The 21294-nt window shown below is 41.0% G+C and overlaps 1 protein-coding gene across 1 annotated transcript in view; it reads left to right on the forward strand.

The window, feature by feature from the left end:
* CWF19L2 (CWF19 like cell cycle control factor 2) overlaps positions 1–21294 on the forward strand; it is an 87498-nt gene that overhangs the window by 46910 nt on the left and 19294 nt on the right. The window contains exons 11-13 of the mRNA XM_063127097.1: positions 1986–2111; positions 2641–2778; positions 18061–18273. Coding sequence (XP_062983167.1) covers positions 1986–2111; positions 2641–2778; positions 18061–18273 — 477 coding nt within the window. The remainder of the gene's footprint in view (positions 1–1985; positions 2112–2640; positions 2779–18060; positions 18274–21294) is intronic.

The raw sequence follows: 21294 nt of genomic DNA on the forward strand, positions 1-21294 counted from the left end.
AGAGCATACTTTCAGAATTGCTGTCGAATTGCAACACAGAGCTTTTGTTTAGATGAGTTTGGTGGTTGATTTACACCAGCAGGGAACATCTAGAGGGCTTTGGTTATGGGGCGGTATACAAATGTAATAAATAATAATAATAATAATAATAATAATAATAATAATAATAAGAAGAAGAAGGCCTGTTGTATGACATTTTTCAAATGTTCCAGGGAGTTCTGTTAAATGTGAATAAAAGTGATGATGATGTCTTCTGGACTCCATAGTATGCAGAATTACTGTATGAAGTATTTAATAATAGGAAGTTGTCAAATAGCTGGTAATTGCCCAAAGGATTACTTAGGACACTTGTGAGCAGAAGGAAAATATAATATATATAGAAAAAATATGTTGTATAAGGTTTGTCAAAGAAAAATCTGTGCTTAAACTTCTGTTTAAAAAGTAAGATTATTTGCTGATAAAAATGTAATAGGGAGGGAATTGTGTAGATCAGGGGGAGGTCTCCACTCTGTTATCTATTATTTCTGTGTAGCTTTTCCTGAAGAATATAATTGAGCCCTTAGAGCCCTGATGCTTTCATAGCCGCAGAACTTTCTTACCCTCTCAGAGCTTTCAGGGATAAGCTGTCATTATTGGTAGAGCAGATGTGAGCTAGACACATTGTTTATTTGTCTGAAAATGGCTTGGATAGAGATTTATATTGTCATTGATCAAACCTGACAAAGTCAGTTTTAATGTGCCCAATTTTGATGACATTCCTCTTATTGGAGCTAATTTAATCAATTAACATACAATAAGCTGCTGTTTTCTAATTACTGAGTGAGAAGCTCATACTCTGTCCTCTTAATTTTTTAGCATCTTTCTGCCCGCCCCTAAAAAATTGAAAATGGCTTCCCCAATATTTGATATCCTACTACTCAGGTGTGATGACATATAACCCTGGGTCCCTGCAAACCAAGGATTGTAAATTGAGAAGCCGCCTCAGGAATCTCCCTTCTCTAGAGCAAATTCCCTCTCCTTTTCACTTGCCAATGGTTTAGAACACACATGTACACAAACTGAGTTCCATTTTAACAATGTTTGCAAACCACTTGAAACCATGGTTTCAAATTCTGTGGGGGGCGTGGTGACTATTATTCTGCTTCCCTTAGTACTTTCGAGCGAGGCTAGGGCAGATATACCTATAGGATGTATGCTTTACACCCCTTAAACCTGTGGGGGAATATTCTAATCTCTCAAAGCACTCTGTAACTGACCTTAAAGTGGCTATTCTTGAGGAAAGGAACTTCAAAGGAAGACTAGAGTAGGAAAGTGCTGAGTTACGAGTTATCAAAGAAATTCAATCCTATTTCCCGCAGCTCGAATCAGGATTAATGGTTGATTTTAATCACAGTGCATGTGTTAATTAGCTTACCCAATTCCAGGATATTGTGTCCTCACCAAAATATGGCCACTGTTAACAATATAATTGTCCCTGTCATTTATGCATTTCGTTTTCCCTCTTACTGTGCTGTTTACTCTCCCCCATCCTCCAATTTTGTGTATGAGACCTGCCGCTCAGGATAATACTTCGTGCATCTCAATGAAGTGGAGATGTTTATGCAATAATGAAATTATTTTTCTTTAAGGGACCACAAGTCTTGTTCTTGCTTATCCTTTAAAGAGTATGTAGAATTATATGTGTGTTGTTTTTATGTAATAGGTTTTCATATCTCACTTCAATTAAAACGTTTTCAGGGCTGTTAACTACCTAGGGTACCCAGTCCTTAGTGAAGGCGATCATAGCAGGTGAGCTTTATCCGCTCTCTGTTAAAGGGGCTATCTGCAACGAAAAACTTTAATTCTAAGATGTTTTCCCTGGAAAATAGCACATTGGAAAACTTATTTTCATTTGTTCTGTTTTAACTGCTGTATTTAGAAATATCAATTATTAACTGTTTACTTATGTACTCTGCCTTCTTCTTTTTTTTTAACCTTGAATACAGACACCAGGCTTCCAAGAAGACCATGAAGTGATCCTGGTAAGAACTGATAAGTCTGGCAGAGCATGGCCTGTTAATACTCAAGGAGAACTGCAGGAGACCACAGGCAGAAGAAGGAAGAAGCAAACGGTATGGGTAAACACAAGTCTTCTTTCACTTCTTATTAGAATGTATTCCCTAAATGTGCTGCATGTGTGATGAGGACAGAGCAAAATTGACCTTGAACCTCAAATACCATGTAAGAAAGTTCTACGCTATTGCTAGAATGCTGTGAAATAGACGGAAGGCTATCCTTCTCTGATGGCCACTGTGGAAGGGAAGGATCCATGCCATCTAATCGAACAGCAGGAATGAAGATGGTATCTGTTTTTTCTCTCATCTGACATGATGAGATTTATATTTGTGCAGTCTATTTTGTAAAACTAATAATCACGGCTTTGCTCCCAGGTAACCTTTTGCAAAAGCCCATTGTGTTAATGATGTTAAATTTGAAATCAGATCATTTCCATGAATTCTGTTATATATTACTTTGCTGAAATCAGGGCATTTTATAAAATTTAAGGGCTGATTTGGGGTACCTGAATTTTATAATTTTTTTAGATAGGATTTGTTTAAAATAGTTGGCAATCACACCAAATTAATATTCATTCATATTCAGATCACTACTCACGTGGATAAGGAGAGGGTCCGGTACTTTCAGGATGATGATAATCTTAGCTTGAAGGATTTGGTCAGGAATGAAAAAATGAGAACAGCCGAAGATCAAAATAAGCTTTTCATGAGAATGGCATCAAAGGTAAGGCCTGATGTGTCTGAATTTATATAAAAATGGAGAGAACATTTCTAATATTTAAAACACGCACCTTACTTTCAATTTCCCAAAAAAGTAAAGAAAAGGCTATTTGGCATAAAATGTTCCAAGGACCTAGTGAAAAGTAGTGAAAAGTTGAACAAATCTAGATAAGAAATGTGACTTGTTCAAATATAGGTTTTCATTTAACAAATATGAATGGACAGGCATATGAATCACTTCCTTTGTCCTGTAAGTATTTGTGATTCAGCATGCTCTTCTGACCATGGTCCTTAATGACCTTACAGCGCAATCCTGTGCATGTTCATTTGGAAATAAGTCTTACTATGTTTAATGGAGCTAACTCCATGTTAAATGTGTATAGAATTACAGACAGGGATCAAACTGATGGTCCTTAGACATTGCCTGAGGGGCCATAGGATAGTGGGGATCCCCCCTCTGAGGTCAGAGACAGTGCTTTGACCTTGGAAGGGTGACTTGGAGATCTGGTTTCTCTCCCTGTCCCTTGGAGCTGGCGTGGAAAGAACCATGCTGGCTGCCCTTCAGGGTCAGAAAATTGACCTTGGAAAGAGGAAAAAGGGGTATTCCAGTAGGCAGGGAGGGGAGGAGACCGGAGAGCCCAGAATATGAGCTATCCTAAGCCTCTTCCAGCCTCCTTCCCTCTCTCCTCTGATGCACCATCACTGGATGACCAAAGAAGCCCATCTAGTGAAAACTCAGCTATCGGAGGAAGATGGGAAGGCAAAGATTACCTCTGCTACTACCTGCTGATTTCAGCCCGGCAGTTCATTGGATACACAGAAGTCTCCGAGTTTGGAGGTTTCCATCCCGTGAGGGTGCATCCTATAGAATTGTGCTCTAAATTTGCCCATAGTGGTAGTTTTTCAAGTTTGTTCCATGGAAACTTGATCTTGATGTTATTATAAAATGCACTCATTAGAATGATAGTATAGCCATGTTAGCCTTCTGTATGGCTTTCTGTTTGGCTTCTGTTTGGCTTTTCTGGATCTACCTGTTTAACTGCCTTTTCAGACTCCACTTACAGCATCTTATGTAGTGGGTTGTAACCCATGAAAACTCATGCTAATGTATTAAACTATCTGAACAAGCAGTTAGTCTATGTTTGTGCTACACTTAACCTTTGAACTTAAAGTATAGATCAGTGGAAACTTATAACATGTAGAAAAAGCTTAACTTATTCTTTTAGAGCTCTTATATGCAACTGGTAAATGGTGTCCTCTAATGGCTCACGTTGCCTGGAAGCCCATCAAAAGAATAGTCAATCTAAACAAAATGGAAGTAGGAATATAGAGACCTTATTGTTCTAAAATAAGGATTCAGAAAAAGGGCTGAGTTAGACATTACACACAAATGCATGGAACTCACCCTTAATGTCACCCCCTTCCCCCCCCTGAAAAAAGCAGCTTCAGGAGGAAGTGATATGAAGCAGAGAAGCGGTGGATGCTTAACCCATTCTTGACCCAATGCTTCTCCACTTTTAATCACCCCAGGCTACTTTTTGCTTGCTTTTGTGTGATTCTTTTTATATTGTATTTTGTATTTGTATTTTTAACTTGTTGGTTGTTTTATGATGATTTTAATTTTTGTGAACCGCCCAGAGAGCTTCGGCTATTGGGCGGTATAAAAATGTAATAAATAAATAAAAAAAAAAAAATTCTAAGCAAATGATATGAAGGCCAATATGCAACCCCGTATGGGAGGGAGAGAGCAGCTTGAGGGAGTCATAAGGTACAGAGAAGCAAGTGGCAGGGGAGTGTTGACTCCCATTCCTTCCTCCTCGCCACCAGATTGCCCCCTTTAGATACTTGTGTATAAGAGCCTGGACAAGATAAAGAAAACTAAGCCTTTGCCCTTAGATCAATATGAAACAGGATAATAAGATGGCAGGTGTTTCTGCCTCTGCCTCTCTTTTCCCCTCCCTCCCTTCCACCCTCCCTTTCTGTGTGAGTGTGAGTGAGAGAGAGAGAGATATGGAATGTGGGTGTCAAGATTTAGGAACAGATGGACCTTGTTGAGACGAATGCTAAGCCACAACCTGTAAGTACACTGACATGTCGTATGAACCATTGCTAACCATGGTGGCTACATAACCACAGTTTATTATTATTATTATTATTTATTTATATAGCACCATCAATGTACATGGTGCTGTACAGATAACACAGTACATAGCAAGACCCTGCCGCGTAGGCTTACAATCTAATAAGTTGTAGTAAACAATAAAGAGGGAAGGAGAATGCAAACAGGCACAGGGAAGTGTAAACAGGCACAGGGTAGGGCAAAACCAACAGTGTAAAGTCAGAGCAAACTCAATATTTGAAGGCTATAGGGAAAAGAAAAGTTTTGAGCTGAGTCTTAAAAGCAGTGATTGAGTTTGTAGTTCTCAAGTGTTCTGGAAGGGCGTTCCAGGCGTAAGGGGCAGCAGAAGAAAAAGGACGAAGCCGAGTAAGGGAAGTAGAGGTCCTTGGGCAGGCGAGAAGCATGGCATCAGAGGAGCGGAGAGCCCGAGCGGGGCGATAGTGTGAGATGAGAGAGGAGAGATAGGCAGGAGCTAGGCAGTGAAGAGCTTTGAAGGTCAGTAGGAGAAGTTTATATTGGATTCTGAAGTGAATTGGAAGCCAATGAAGAGATTTCAGAAGTGGAGTGACATGGTCAGAGCGGCGGGCCAAGAAGATGATCTTAGCGGCCGAGTGGTGGACAGAGACCAGCGGACTGATGTGAGACGAAGGAAGGCCAGAGAGAAGAAGGTTGCAGTAGTCCAACCGAGAGATAACCAGTGCGTGAACGAGAGTCTTGGCAGAAGAGACAGACAAAAATGGTCGAATCCTGGCAATATTATACAGGAAGAAACGACAGGATTTAGCTACTGCCTCGATGTGAGGAGTAAAGGAAAGCGAGGAGTCAAATATAAAGCCAAGACTACGAGCTTCCTTGACCGGAGTAAGCGTGACATCGTTGACAGTAAGGGAGAATGAGAGGTGAGGTGAAGGTTTAGGAGGAAAAACTAGCAATTCAGTCTTTGCCATGTTAAGTTTCAAACGACGATGAAGCAGCCAGGCTGAGATATCTGAAAGACATGCCGAGATACGATCGTGAACATCTGGAGAAAGTTCCGGAGATGAAAGATATAATTGTGTATCATCGGCATACAGGTGATATTGGAGGCCGTGAGATTGAATGAGCTTGCCCAAGGGCAGCATGTATAGAGAGAACAACAACGGGCCAAGCACCGAGCCTTGCGGAACCCCAACTGAAAGGGGAAAAGAGGAGGACGAGCTGCCGTTAGCCGACACGCTGAAAGAGCGACCCTCTAGATAGGAGGCGAACCAGTTATAGACAGAGCCACAGAGTCCAAGGTCGTGGAGGGAATCTAAGAGAAGATCGTGATCAACCGTGTCAAAGGCTGCGGTTAGATCAAGGAGAATAAGAACAGAATAATGGCCTTTAGACTTGGCAGTAAGAAGATCATTGGTGATCTTGGTAAGGGCTGTTTCAGTGGAATGCAAAGGACGGAAGCCAGATTGAAAGGGATCCAGAGCAGAGTTATTAGAGAGAAAGTCAAGACAACGAGAGTAGACCAGACGTTCCAGGATCTTTGAGACAAAGGGCAAGAGGGAGACAGGTCGGTAGTTAGACAGGGATAGTCGATCAAGAGTGGGTTTTTTGAGAATGGGAGAGACTGTAGCATGTTTAAAAGCAGAAGGAAATGAACCAGAGGACAGAGAAAAATTAATGATGTGAAGCAAGGACGGGAGGATAGCAGGGATAAGATTAATAAAGACGCGAGAGGGAATCGGATCACGGGAACAAGTGGAAGGCTTCGATGAGCGCAGTATTTTAGACAGTTCATCAGCTGAGACCGAAGGGAATGCCGAGAGAGTTGAAGGAGGAACTGACAGGTGAGGGACAGGAGCTGGAAGCGGAGCAGAGTTGGCTAGATCGGAGCGTATAGTTTGGATTTTAGCATTGAAGAAAGAGGCAAAGTCGTTGGCAGACAGGGAGGCGGGGAGAGATGGCGGATTAGGCTTCAGAAGAGAATTGAAGAACGCGAAGAGCCGCTGAGGGTGCTTAGCATTTGACTGGATCAACATTGAGTAGTGCTGCTGTTTGGCCAGTGAAATGGCAGAAGAGAAAGAGGAGAGAACAAATTTGTAGTGGACAAAGTCCGCCCAGTCCTTGGTCTTACGCCACAGGCGTTCGGCTGCCCGGGAACAAGAGCGGAGGAAAGAGGTGAGCCACGGTTGGGGTTGAGAGGGGCGAACTATCCGAGTTGTAGATGGAGCAAGATTATCAAGAGTTGAAGATAAGGAGGAGTTAAAGGAGGAGACGGCTGAGTCCAAGGAGACGGCTGTGTAGACAGAAGGAAGAGAGGAGGCTAAAGACTGAGAAAAAGCCTCGTAGTTGATAGAATGCAGGTCACGACAAGGGCGAGAAGCGGGACGTGAAGGAGGGGGATTGTGAGTAATATTGAAAGAGACTAGATGATGATCGGACAGGGGAAAGTCAGCGATAGAAAAGTCCAGGACAGAGCAGTTCCGAGTGAGGACAAGATCCAGACAGTGTCCAAGGGAATGTGTGGGTGCTTCAGACCAGAGCTTAAGATCGTAAGAGGAAGATAAGGAGCGAAGTCGTAGAGCTGCAGCATCGTGAGGGTCATCTACATGGATATTGAAGTCACCTAAAATCAGAGTAGGAGAGTTGTCAGAGAGGAGAAAGGACAGCCACGAGTCGAGATCAGAGAGAAATTTAGAGGATGAGCCAGGGGGGCGGTAGAGAACTGCAACCCGCAGTCGCAGCGGAGCGAAGAGTCTCACCACATGTGCCTCAAAGGAGGAGAAGCAGTGTGAAGGTGGAATGGGAAGAGGCTGGAACTGGCACAAACTCGATAATAAAAGACCCACACCACCACCTCGACCCTCTGGGCGACTCGAGTGAGAGAAAGAGAGTCCTCCAAGAGAGAGGGCAGCAGAGATGGCGGTATCATGGGCAGGGAGCCAGGTTTCAGTAAGAGCAAGGAGGTGGAGAGATCTAGAGAAGAACAAGTCCTGGATGACAGGGGCCTTGGAAGCAATAGAGCGACAGTTCCATAAGGAGCACGAGAAAGGCAGCTGTGAGGGGGGGAGACACCGAATAGGAATTAGGTTGGGAGAGATGAGCTTGGAGCGAGCCATGGGGAACAGATATGGTGAGAAAGGAATTAGGAGAAGAAATGGGGAGAGAGATAGCAAGTAGGCAGGGAAGTAAGACATGCGCAGGACGGGATCAGCCAGAACTGGCCTGGCCAAGACCAGTATCAGGAAGCATTTGCTGCAAAAGGCTTAGCGGCCTAACCATGGCTTAGTGTGTTGTCTCGACAGCCCCATAGAGTTTTATACTTGACTTTCTAGTACTTGCTATTTGAAAGCTGTCTTGACATTTTGGCCCCTGAAAACGCCCTTAAAAGAACCCCATTTTATCCTTAACAGTAGCCCAGTGAGAAAAGGCAACTGGCCCAGAGGCCTGCAATATGCTTCATAGCTGAATGGGGATTTGAACCCAGGTTTGCCAGACTATTCCAGCATACCATATAGTATACCATACTGGCTTTCATTGTGTGTATATATTGTTATATAATCTTTTTAAAATGTATGAACTTTTTAGGCAAACTTTAATATTGAAAGGGAGAAATTTAACATAATTTTTTCCTGTAAGAGCATCATCAGAAGCCATTTTGTCATTTTTTATTAATGAAATGCACAGAACTGATACCCAAATAATGACTCTGTCTTTGATGCTTTCATTTGGGAGAGAAATGAAAAATATATCATTTGAAATGAATGTCATCTTCTTGGAATTGATGAAGGTCTAAAAATGATATTCTGCCTAGTATGTGAGAAAAGTGGCCCTTCAGTACTGTAGACGGCTTTCATTAATCTTTTTGACTGAAATGCTGGCTTTGGTGTGTCTGTATTATTTTAAATCAATGGCTTTTCCCAAGAAATAAGCCTTGTTGCAAGTAGGAAAAGAATGAAATATGATTTCTAATGTGCATTGAATATTATGCACATTGTAAGGGAAACAACAGTAAGATTATCTTCTGTTTTTAAATGTGGGATATATGAAAACATTTATTTTACAAAGTTTTCTGTTCTTCCCCAAACTTGGAAACTCAGTAATAAAACCACACTGAGGCCAATCTCAATGTCTTTGCTTTCAACATGAAAGTCAGCTAGATTTCACTGGTATGTAAAGCTGTCCAAACAGATGATTTTCAATCAGCATTATGCTCTGTAGAAATTACAAATAGAAATAAGAGATGGTGGAGGCAGAAGGCACCTTGGAATAAAGCAATCTTGAAATAATTAATTCCAAGAACAGGGAGATGTAGGAATCACAAAACAAAAGGTGTTGGATTTTAGAAAGGCAGGTTTTGACACACTTGGAAATGAGAAACCGTGTACTATTTGGAAGAGGAATTAAACGGGATCAGGAGGGGAAGGAGTTGGGCAAGTTTAGAATTGTTTGCAAATAGCTGAGTGATCGAGCACATGCTTTGCATGCTGAAGGTCCCAGGTGCCAATCTCTGGCATATTCAGTTAAAAGGGTCAGGTGTCAGGTGATGAAAATGAATTCTGCATACCTGAGACCATAGAGACCTGCTGCCAATCAAAACAGACAATTTAATGGGCTAGATTGACAAATAGTCTGATCTGGTATAAGACAGCTTACTATGTTCTATACTCCAAATATAAGAACTAGCAGAAGGACCATCAATTTCACAAGCTGGGCAGTGGAATAGATGCATGTCTTGTAAGAAGCAGGACTCTACACTTTTTTCTGCCTCCCTCCACCCACCAGCTTTTCCCCTTCCCTGCCCAACTTCAGGTGATACTTCTTTCATCCAGACCACTCCTTACCTTGGGAAAACTGGACTTCTTTTGCAGTCAAGGACAATCTAGAGTCATTGGCTAGAGAGCATCCCTTTCTTCCAGGGATGATGCTACCAGAGATGCCTGCTCTGGGATGGTTATTTCAACATTTCTCTTTTCTGGGGTGGGGGGACTTTCTGCATTTACTTACCTTTCCAGAAACTTTGCCATGGAACTTTTTGAGAGGCTTAGTTCATTAAGGGGAATTGGGCATGTCTATTGGGCCTCACTGCCTATCCATCTGATTAAAGAGTACTTTGCTGAATATTGCTGTTGAAGATTGGTGGTGATGGGCAGGCTGTCTCAAGAAATGTTGTCTGTCGTTACTGATCTTCTCGTGGGGACTTCTCATACGTTTTTGTTGGATGCATGAGCCTTCTGTATAGCAGCTCCCTCCAAGGGTATTTTAAAGGAAAAAAAAGGAAAAAGAATATTTTAAAAAGTTATGAAACCCTGGTATTATAGCCATCCCCCTGATTTCTTGCCATTGCGGTACAAGAGCAATTTTCTTCCATTGCATGGTTGTTTCTCTTTTTCTTATTTTGCAGTTCATAGAATCATAGAATAGTAGAGTTGGAAGGGGCCTATAAGGCCATTGGGTCCAACCCCCTGCTCATTGCAGGAATCTACCTTAAAGCATCCCTCACAGATGGCTGTCCAGCGGCCTCTTGAACCACCACCTTGGGAATACTGCCAAGGTGGTGTACTGCCTTCTACATATTACCTGAGTACATCTATTCCTTGGTGTGTTTAAAAGACAAATAAACAGTTCTTAGGTGATACCTCCCCAGCAGCCAGGTTAACTCTTTTCCACTACGTTATGTGGGGAAGGAATATTTCACCGCAGACATACACAGATGGCTGTTAATCCTATTTGCATGTCATGGTTAAAATTAACCTTTTCCGAGCATCTGTAATGGCCCTGTTTCATTCTTATTAGCTTTAGAAATGTCAGGAGAAATCCATTACCGAATCATGGACACTTAAACTGCACTGAAATGAGTCGGTCTTAAATATATAGTCTTTTTTTAAAAAATTCAAAATTAATGGTTGTGTCATTTATTTATTTATTTATTTATATAGCGCCATCAATGTACATGGTGCTGTACAGAGTAAAACAATAAAATAGCAATAAAATGTTACATTTCTGTAATATGTGCAGGAAGTAAAGTGGATTGTTTTGATGTATATGTGTAATTATCCTATCTGCTCTTGTTGAGGTTCATATTTTAAAATTAGTTCTACTATGGGTTGGTGTGACAAATATGTTATTGTTTATATGTGTATGTTTAAGTGTTTGGTTTAGGGTTGGATTTGTTGTGGCCAATTCTTTTCTTTTCAGGAAATGGTAAGTAAGTGGGAGGAAAGAGTTAGAATGGCAAGCAGTGTGAATGGTGTCGTCTGATTGGATGGTTGATTTGAAATGGAGAGAGAGAAAGTAAGAGGGAGTGTGAAATGGCAGTTTGGTAGTTAGTTGGAGAGTTAGTCAAGGTTAGGAATTAGTGAGGGTTGGAGTGAGTTGGGCTTAGTAGAGGCTTGCATCAAGATAGGATTAGGAAAGTGAGGTTATAGGATTTAGAGGTGATTAGTATTCCCTGGGAGGTGGAAGGAGGTAGATTTATGTATAAAATTTAGAACAAACTTAAAGTGTCTTTTAAAATCGTTTACTTAGGAATAAACTTCATTCTTATTTTGTTATATCAACCACTTCTTCTCAGTCATATGCGTTACTTCAATTAGACAATACGCAAGCACACTCTCACATACATAATTATTTAAAAGAAGGTCTATTGTTCCCTCATTCTTTTTAGAAGATAAAGACTAGGGTGGTTACAGCGAAGGAGAGGTTTAATTAGACGTTACAGAGGCTGGTGATGCCACAGTTGGATCTAAAGGTGCCCTTCTACATGCAGAAGGTGTCTTCTGTTTGTGTTGTGAGAGAAAAGTGCAAGTAAATTGATCTTCTTCTGTTTGTGAGAGAGGAAACATGAGAGCTGCTACAGATTAGAACCTAATATCTGATACAGTACTGTGTGAACTCTTGCCCAGACACTTTCGGGAGAGTGCTAGCATCCATTTTCCTTCCACTATTGGAACTTGGTCCCATGCCATATACCACCAATAGTGCAGTATAATTATTTAATAATAAAGTAACTATATAGCAATAGGAAACAACTCTTGGCAGACATTGTATAAATATATGAATTAGTTGGCAAACTCAGGTGCCAGCAGTCATAGTAGGATTTAAGCTAGTAATAAGGAAATTTGCATAATGAATCCCTATCGCTGCAATATTTAATTAGGATCTGATTAAAGGCTCTAATCTCTTTATTAGTTTTGCATTTAAGGGTAGTGGAACATTTAGTTCATGTACAGTATTTTAAGAATTCACAGTCCATTTGGCTGAAACCTTTTGTGTTCGCAAATACCAACGGTGTACTGTTTTGTCAGTTTCCTGTAATATATTTGGAGTATAACATTTCTGAAATAAAAATGCTATGAATTAAAATGGATGATGTCAGTGTTGCCATGGCAATTTAAAATTGCCCTGATCCAGTTTACACAATCTATACACTCTCCCCCCCCTTTTCTGGCAGATTTTCAGAGCAGCAGTAACTCTTCTTGCATTTCCATGTAGGGTCTAACTTGAATTACGATTGCGTTAGGGTTATTACTGGGAAAAATCTGAAGGTTCAGTGGGTGAGTGCAAGGAAGAAATGCATCAGCTGACAAAAGATGATGAATGGAAAGCTAGTTATAAAACTGTAGTAATAAATAGAGTCAAATACGCAAGCACATGTTGCTACAGGATTTTATGTAATAGGCTTTTTTTGGCTTTTCTTCACTGTCTTTTGAGATAGCATTCTTACCCAAAGTAGACATTTTAGTATTGGTTTTCCTTTCCTCATCTTTGTATATTGATGATCCCCTCTAAGACCATAATTTTTGTAAGGGGATTAATTGTAGCAGTTACATAAGTATTCTGTTGCCATTGTCCTAAAAGCCATAATCAATAACTATGAAAACAGAAGGAGGAAATAAAACTTGCAGTAAGTTTAATGCCTCAGTTTCCTATACAGAAAGGCTTCTTTGCTTCTTCTTTGCTTGTCATCCAATGCGTAACTTTTCAGGGCCAGGTGCCTTTCCAACCTGGCATCTGCCAGATATTTCGAAAAACCCCTCCCATCAACACAAGCTAGCATGGCTAATGATCAGGGTTGATGCGTGCTTTAGTCCAGCACATCTGGAAAGGCTGGCCTATGTCATAATAAATTTGGTTGTCTTTAAGGTGCTAAAAGAAAGTGAGGAGAGCTCTGGTGCTGTGTGTAATTAAACAATGAACGTTTTATTTTTGTAATGATATAAAAACGCTCGACGTTTCGGATTCAGAAGAATCCTTCCTCAGAAGCTAAAACAAATAGATTACAAAAGCATTATTTAATATAAAAGAAAAAGAACTAGAACAACACCCATACAAATATAACTGAAAATTTGTATATCTATAATAATATAGTTTTTCATTCTGGCAGCTACAATACTGTACATACAGTATCTCTCTGTCTTGGCTCCTACTGAGCAAATGCTTAACTAAAGAACTTAATTAAAACTTTTAAACTAAAATGTATTGCATGTTTGAAAAAGAGCAGTTTATGATTTTCAATTTGTTGTGTATTACTTGTTTCTTAAATATACTACATGTAGTTTTTAGATAAATGACAGTAGATAACCATGTTTTAATTAAGTTCTTTAGTTAAGAATTTGCTCAGTAGGAGCCAAGACAGAGCGATACTGTATGTACAGTATTGTAGCTGCCAGAACGAAAAACTATTATTATTATAGATATACAAATTTTCAATTATATTTGTATGGGTGTTCTTCTAGTTCTTTTTCTTTTATATTAATTAGCTCCTGAGGAAGGATTCTTCTGAATCCCAAACATCGAGCGTTTTTATATCATTACAAAAATAAAACGTTCATTGTTTATTTACACACAGCACCAGAGCTCGCCTCTCTTTCTTCTACCTCTTTACTGCCAATTCCCTTCACCTACCAGTGTCTTTAAGGTGCTACAAGACTTTGTTATTTTTGTTGCCAACAAACTAACATGTCCCCCCATTATTGACCTATCACCTTCCATTAATACACTTTTAAATGACTGATAAAAACTTGCCTCTTCACTCTGATGCGTAAGTCATTTCATATGTCTTCCTTCCCCCTCTGCTAACCTTCCCCTGTGCCTTGTTTCAATTGCAGATCTGATAGCAGGGCCAATGCAATCTTTTTATTTTGCATGTGGCACCTAGGTCTTATAAGTGCTCTGGAAATAAGAGGTCAGAGATGATTCTGTGGGAGGGTGGTAAGTGGAGGATCGTCTTGCCTACAGCTGGGAATTAAAATTAGGTGTCTTACATACCCTTCCAACTTTAGGATATACCTGGCCACATGATTTGTTACTTAGAGAGCAATCCTATGGTCCCTGGGGGAACATCCTAGAGACCGTAGCATTGTTCAGGTTCCTTCTGCCAAGGTCAGTGAGGGAAGAAGCATGTTGGCTGCCCTCCGACTCAGAAAGGCAACCTCTGAGGAAGAAAGAGGTCATTCTGGTGAGTGAAAGGGGAGGAGACCAGAGAGGCCGATATGAGCACCCTCACTAGACAGGCTGAAAAGCCCATCTACTGAAATCTGCAGGGCGGGAGCACCGGGAGGAGAAAACCACCTCCACCACTCCTCCCACTCTGCGTTGGATGATCGGACACCTCCAAGTTCATGGACTTCTGATCTCTGAGGATGTAATCGACCAGATTGTGACCTTAATTAGTGATCAAATTAAATATTTTACTGTCATAGTAATTTTTTTCTTTAGCACTTCCTTTGTCCTTATTTTCCAGTGTTTCTATACTGCAACCCTAAGAAGGTGATCGGTACTGTCATGTTTTTCAAAACCTCCTGCCTTGGGAGACAATAATGAAGCCTGCTAAGTAATCTACAAAGCTTTATTCAAGCAATAAACATCTCTTCCCACCTGAAGAGAGTCTAACCTCTAGGAACTTTCCTCTAGGCAGTTCTATGCAAACTAAGTGAGACAATTGTCCTTTCAAGAAGAATGGAAAGCCTTTTCTCAAGACGTGTTAACTTCAGAGAGACTAGTTCCGAGGCAGCTTCTGACATGATGCGAGCCGAGCCGACTTTCTCTTGCCTTTTAGCTCCACCTGTTTTAGTCTGCGGCGTACTCTAGGATCAGCTAACTTCTCCGCAGTCTCTCCCTCGAAAGAATGTTGGCTTCTCACTGACTGTGTATTATTTGCCCTTGACAAGATAAGCTCTGGAGAGGGTTCACTCCCAGCTTGTGAAGAGCCTGTGAGAGCTTTCTCCCCCACTGGTACAGGCTGGCCTGTTTCTGGCACCGACTCCTCTACTTCAGAGTCTGATTCTGATTGATCACCTGAAACACCTTCTTCCAACCCAGGGGGAGCAGGGCTAGACATGACAGGTACATGCTAGAGAGAATCCAGCTTGTTGTTGGAACTTTTTTGTTTCTACTAAGGGGTGCAAGCCAATGTTCAGTTAAAAAAGAACATCGAAAGAGCTCTTTTGGATCAGGCCAAAGGCCTATCTAGTACAGTGATAGGCCACTGTTTCCCAAAGTGGCCTCTCAGATGCCCATGGTGAGCCCACGAGCAGGATTCGAGTTCCACAACACCTCCCACTTGTGTTCTCCAGCAGCTGGTCATACGCTAGTAAACATAACTTATACAGATATGTTCTTTGCCTTTGGCGATTACATTTTAATTGGGCTGAAGCAACTCCCCTCTGTTGATTAATTTGTCTAGTTTCACTATAACTTTTAAAGCAGGCAACTGAAATTGACAAGGTTTCTCTAGATTGCAAAGTGAAGTTGAAAAACCTACTTCCCAGTGCAGGGAGAGAGGAGGAGGGAGTGCAGCAGCCTCTGCGTGGCATCATGAGTGGGAGAATATATGAGACAACGTGGGGAGGGGGAGACACTAGATAATGGAGCATTGCTAGAGCTGAATACTTTGCTTATGCTCACTTTCTTGGTTACCTTTTCTTTTTTAAAAAATGAAGCTAGATGAGCTGCCCTGTAGTGTTATACAGCAAGGGAATACTGAGCTGGCAAAGGGGCAAATGCTGTCCTTTACTTTCAGATTTTATATTAACCTGACTTAAATTAGAATAAAAGAGCAGATTTATTAATAAATTAATCAGCTGGAGGAAGTGATACTAAGTTGTGAGGCATATTCTGATACCATTTCTGTAAGTCAGGATTTTAAAACTGTATTTCTAAAATAGTTCCTGATGTCGTTCTTGCGTTGTATATAAATTCTAAAATTGAATATTGCGCTGTCAGTTATCTGGTGAATCTCCCCTCCCCTTTTGCTTGTAGATTTCTAAAGCAGAGGATGATTGCATCAACCTTTTCTTTATACTGTTCCCAAAATTTACAAGTCTCTTGCTATGGTTATATAGTCTTACGTAGGAGACTTAGTTTCATAAGGGATGCAACAAAGGTTTTGTGAATTCCCACACTTTGAGAGGATTTGTATTGCACATTTTTAAAAGCTTTCTAAGGGAGCAGCTATGTGGTTTCTATAGAAACCTCAAGAAAATGTGTTAAAGATCCTGAATTATATTGCAGGTTGCATCACATCCCTCTTCTTCAATACAAAACTGACAAACACCCCCCCCCCAAGTTCAATGTAGTATCTGTTGAAGAACTCGGTGAAAGAGTGTTAATACTTAACTTTTTGGGCATACCTGGTTAGAGCAAGACAGTGCCGTTAAGACGATCCTCGGTTACATGTCACATCCCTTTCTCCCTGGTTTTTTGTTTTGTTCTGCTCATTTTTCCTGGAGGAAGAACTTGGGAAAGTTTTGCAGTCTTAATTGTTCTTTCCTGCCCAGTACCACTTAGTGCTTCCTAACCTGCGTTCTTTTTGCTTCGGTATGGTTTCATGACTGTTTTTTGGGCTTCGTTCCATCTCCCTTAAGGCTGATTTAGGCATTCAATTCTTTATGCCAGGGATGTGGAACCTCTGACTTTTGGGCCCAATCCAACCTGCAGAGGTTCTGTATTCAGCCTACGGAGCCTCTTTGGGTTCCTTCAGGGGCAAAGCTGGGCCCTCCTAGCACTGGCTGAGTCCTTTTCTCCATGCTGTGAGAGGCACTGAACTCTGCGTCTGTCTCAGCATGGAGAAAGGCAAAATGGGCAGGACAAAGTCTGTTGATTGGAACCATGTCCATCAATGTCATCCAGCATGTGGAGAACCCATTGTGGTGCAGTTTTGCCCCCATGCAAAAATAGTTCTGCACTCCTACTTTATACCATCTGCTGTGACACCTGGGTACATTTTCATGGAGAGAATAACACATGAGCCTGTCCTGTCCGCAGTTGCTTTCCATATATATATATATATATATATATATATATATATATATATATATATATTAAAACTGATTCTCACAGTTGTGGTAGCTGAAAAATGTGACAACTTAATTGCAGCCATGAACTTGCACCTGCATCCATGGATGGTCATGTTCTCCACACAGATACCGCCTTGGTACAGCTGGGGCATATTGCCTAGAGAAGGTTTTGAATGCCTGAATTCTGCCATAGGTGCTAGTTTACTTTTGGGGATTTCTCTCTTCCAAAGGTAGTTATTCTGCTTTCTCTTCCTTTATCCCTCTTCTTCTTTCCTCCATTCTGAATGCCATTTTATTGTTGCCTGCATGTTACACTCTATGCCTGGAATGCTCTCTCTCTCTCTCTCTCTCTCTCTCTCTCTCTCTCTCTCTCTCTCTCTCTCTCTCTCTCTCTCCCCCTCCCTCCCTTCCTCCCTCCCCTACCCTTTTCCTTCATTTTCTCATAGCATGATTCCCTCCCTTTTTTCTGAACCTCCACTGCCATCTGATTATCTGTTACCTCATACATGCTGTTCTCTAGTCAATTTCTTAGCCTGTATCCCTGATGTGTCCATCTAATGCAGACTGTAAGAACACAGACTTGGTATGGACCCTGCCCTCTGTTGTGAACCACCTCCTGCATATAAGTTGCTAAATGAATGTGTAGCAGGATATTTTAATAGAAATGAAGTGCAACTTGATTTTTATACATTTGTCTCCCTCTCTTCCTTCAAGGACCTCAAGGCAATGTAGGTGGGACTATCCCATTTTATCATCGCAGCCACCCTGAAAGGTTAGGTTTAGAGTTCATGACTTGTTCAGAGTCACCTAGTAAATATAATTGAGCAGGAATTTGAACTCTGGCCTTCATGATCAAGCTTTCTGTCTTCACTGATAAACCTTCCTTTTGCTTCAGTTTTCAGAAAAAACTGATAGAGATTATTACACTCTGGACGACATGTTTGTTTCCAAAGCAGCAAAGGGTGAACAAAGTGGAGAAGAGGAGGGAAGGCAGAGGAAACAAGCAATCCATGAGCACCAGCAACTTGCTGCTCGCATGGAGAAGTGCCCTCACTGCTTTGGTAGCCCTGAACTTCCAAAGCATCTGATTATTGCAATTGGTAACAAGGTAAGAAACCAACTTGGCTTGTTTTGATATGCACATGGGAAGAAGCAGAAGAGGGCTGTTTTCTGCGCCATGGTTTTATGAGATTAAAGTAAGATTGCTTCTTGTGACATGAGTTATTGTCAATGAACGTTTCTGGCCCTTTCAATTAAGAGAAGCGAGCCACTTCCTCAAGGATGCAGCAAAAATGATATGACTCTGTCTTGAATGATCACGTTAATATTCTTCAGTACTTCAGATTTGTGCCGATGACTTTGCAGCAATGATAAACAAGAGCTGAATATTTAGGTTCCATAATTGAGGGGCCAAAGCTGAGTTCAGGAGTAAGAAGAAAAGGGTCATGTTGAAATTAGAAACTGTAAAAGAAAATAAGACCCGCAAAGACAAAGCAAAGTCGTTCAGATATAAGCATTAATATGGACAGTAGCCTCCTCTTTTTAAAGCAAACTTTAGGTTAGTTGAAAAAGAACATATGGAAATGTTATACTTTATACCAGGAGTAAGCAACTTGTGGCTCTCCAGATGTTTTGGCCTACCACTTCCATTTTCCTTCACCATTGGTTCTGCAGCTAGGGCTGATGGGAGTTGTAGGCCAAAACTTTTGGAGGCTCACAAGTTGCCCACTGCTTCTTCAGACCTTTCAGTGTGCCCCACCCACCCCAAGTGATCGACATGTTAATTGCAACAACAATATATTTAGAGAGGAAATAAGATTCTTTGGGTAGTATCCAATGTTAGTAGAGTAGGCCCATTGAAATGACTCAGGCATATCCCATTCATTTCAATAAGTCTACTCTGTTTATCCCATTAATTTCAATAGGTCTACTCTACATAGGACTAACATTGGATACTGCACTTTGTGACCTATTTTATTACAGACAAATTAACCTGCCTTTCAGAGAAGTAAGACTCTTGAGGTGGCCAAAACTATCCTAATATGCATTTAGGCTCTGTTCAGACAACACGCTAAACCATAATGGTTAAGCGTTTGAGCTAAATGTTATAGCTTAGTGTATCATATAAACCATGACTTAGCTTGTTGTGTGAACCATTCCTAGCCATGGTGGCTATATAACCACATTCACACATTTGTTCAAAAGGCTTAGCAGCCTAACCATGGCTTAGCGTGTTGCCTGAACAGGCCCTTAAAATTCAACAAAATATATTTAAAACAGATTTAAAAAAGCCCACCACCAGACCACATGCTAAACTCAAATCCCAATAATCTTTGACAGGACCAAAGCATACAGCAAAAGAACAAGAGCTTGGTTTCTTTGCTTCCATCCATTATTTTCACCCCCACATCCTTTACCATGCAACACCCTCCCCATACAGAGATTCCTCCCCCGCATTCCTTCCTATCCCCCTCCCCAGTTTTTTCTTCAAAATGTTGCAAAATCATAATTCTTTTTTTTTTAAAATAGCCAAATGACTCCTTAAATAGCCATAATCTTCTCTAGGTGAAGGATTAGTGAGTGGGTCTCTATTCAGCAGGAAAGGCCTTGCTATTCAATGCTATAAGCTTCACTTTGAGCATTCAGGAATCTGGAGCAGAGCCTTGAGGATCTCAAACCCTAAGAGGGAATATACAGGCGAAGACACTTGTCGCATGGAAGCCGTTTCCTTGTTTGATGTGTACTGGCTCTTGTAATCATACCCTATTTTAGGCTTGAGTTCTTAAAGGGAGAAAATTCAGGGGAAACTAATCTGAGGCTGTAAAATGGTGGAAGCTGTTTTCTGAATCTGTGGTCCGTGTCTGAGGGGCAGGTGGGGGAGCACTTTGGAAACTCAGTGGTTGTGGGGAATTCGTTCAGTTATAGTTTTCTTGTTCCTGAAGCTTGGCAACAGTTTGGTATAGGAGGCCCTAAGTGTCTGTGCGAATGAGCTTCCTGCTCCACCAATTGAGAGAGGTTGACAGAGAAACAAGCACTGTTTGAGGTCCATGACAACAATGGCATTTTGGGAGGTGTTTTATTTATTTATTAAAACAATTGTATCCCGTCCTATATCACTAGGATCTCAGGGCGATGTACAGATAAAGTACACATTTTGGCCCACCCCATGGGCAGGTGTTTTAACTGCACACTGGGAGACGTCACATATTTCTCCAAGAACATCGTGCATTTGTAGAAAAGCTATTGTATGGATTTTTATTCTTTTATTTTAACGTTCATTATACTTAGGATATGAGGTATCTAGGAAATATAACAAATAACAATCCACGTCCAATGTTGGAGTTGAGCAGTTAGTTTCCAACTGAGCCTTTGAGCTTGCCCGTGCATTGAATGATCCAGAAGGATAATAATATTTGATTAGCAGGATGATACTCTGAAAAGAGGAATTAAAACATGACCATATTCTTACCTTAGTAATTAGAGTGCTACTACATTGCTCTGTACAGCACATGTCAGAAAGAGGTTGGTCTTCATGGCTTTTTCTCTCTCTGTTCAGCAAAGCTACTCCGGCATCCCCCCGTGTCTAAATGATCACTGTGACTCAGCATTAACTGAAAGGCTTTGTCTCTGAAAAATAGCTTGGAGCTGTTATTTTCTTCTAACAGCCAAGTCTGCTGAATCATCTGAGGCCCGCTTTGCCAGCCTTGGTTTTGCCATTAGTATGGCAATATAATATTGCCATACTATGCACAACTTCTCAAATTTACTTGAGGGTACATTTTCATTGAATTCTATTGGAATGGACTCCCCAAAAATGTGTTAAAAATTGGGATGGTGGTGATTTCATACAGAGCTTGACATATGTACCCCATGCCTACTTCATAAACCCAAAGGTGGTGGTGGGGAGAGAAAAAATACACTTACTCACAATCTTACCTGCTCAGTGGCAGGATAGGGGCCCATCTCATTAGGGTAGGGAAACAGGAGAAAGAATAGTGGGGAGAAAGGGGGATTAGTGACTGATGAACCAAGTGGTAATGATACAGGAAGAAAATGAGAGCAAGTGATTTATTGGAGCAAAAGAAAAGAGGCAGATAAACATGAAAAAAGAAGGAATAATGTGACAAAG

This window comes from Elgaria multicarinata, chromosome 5 (genome assembly GCF_023053635.1).
Source record: "Elgaria multicarinata webbii isolate HBS135686 ecotype San Diego chromosome 5, rElgMul1.1.pri, whole genome shotgun sequence".
NCBI lineage: Eukaryota > Metazoa > Chordata > Lepidosauria > Squamata > Anguidae > Elgaria > Elgaria multicarinata.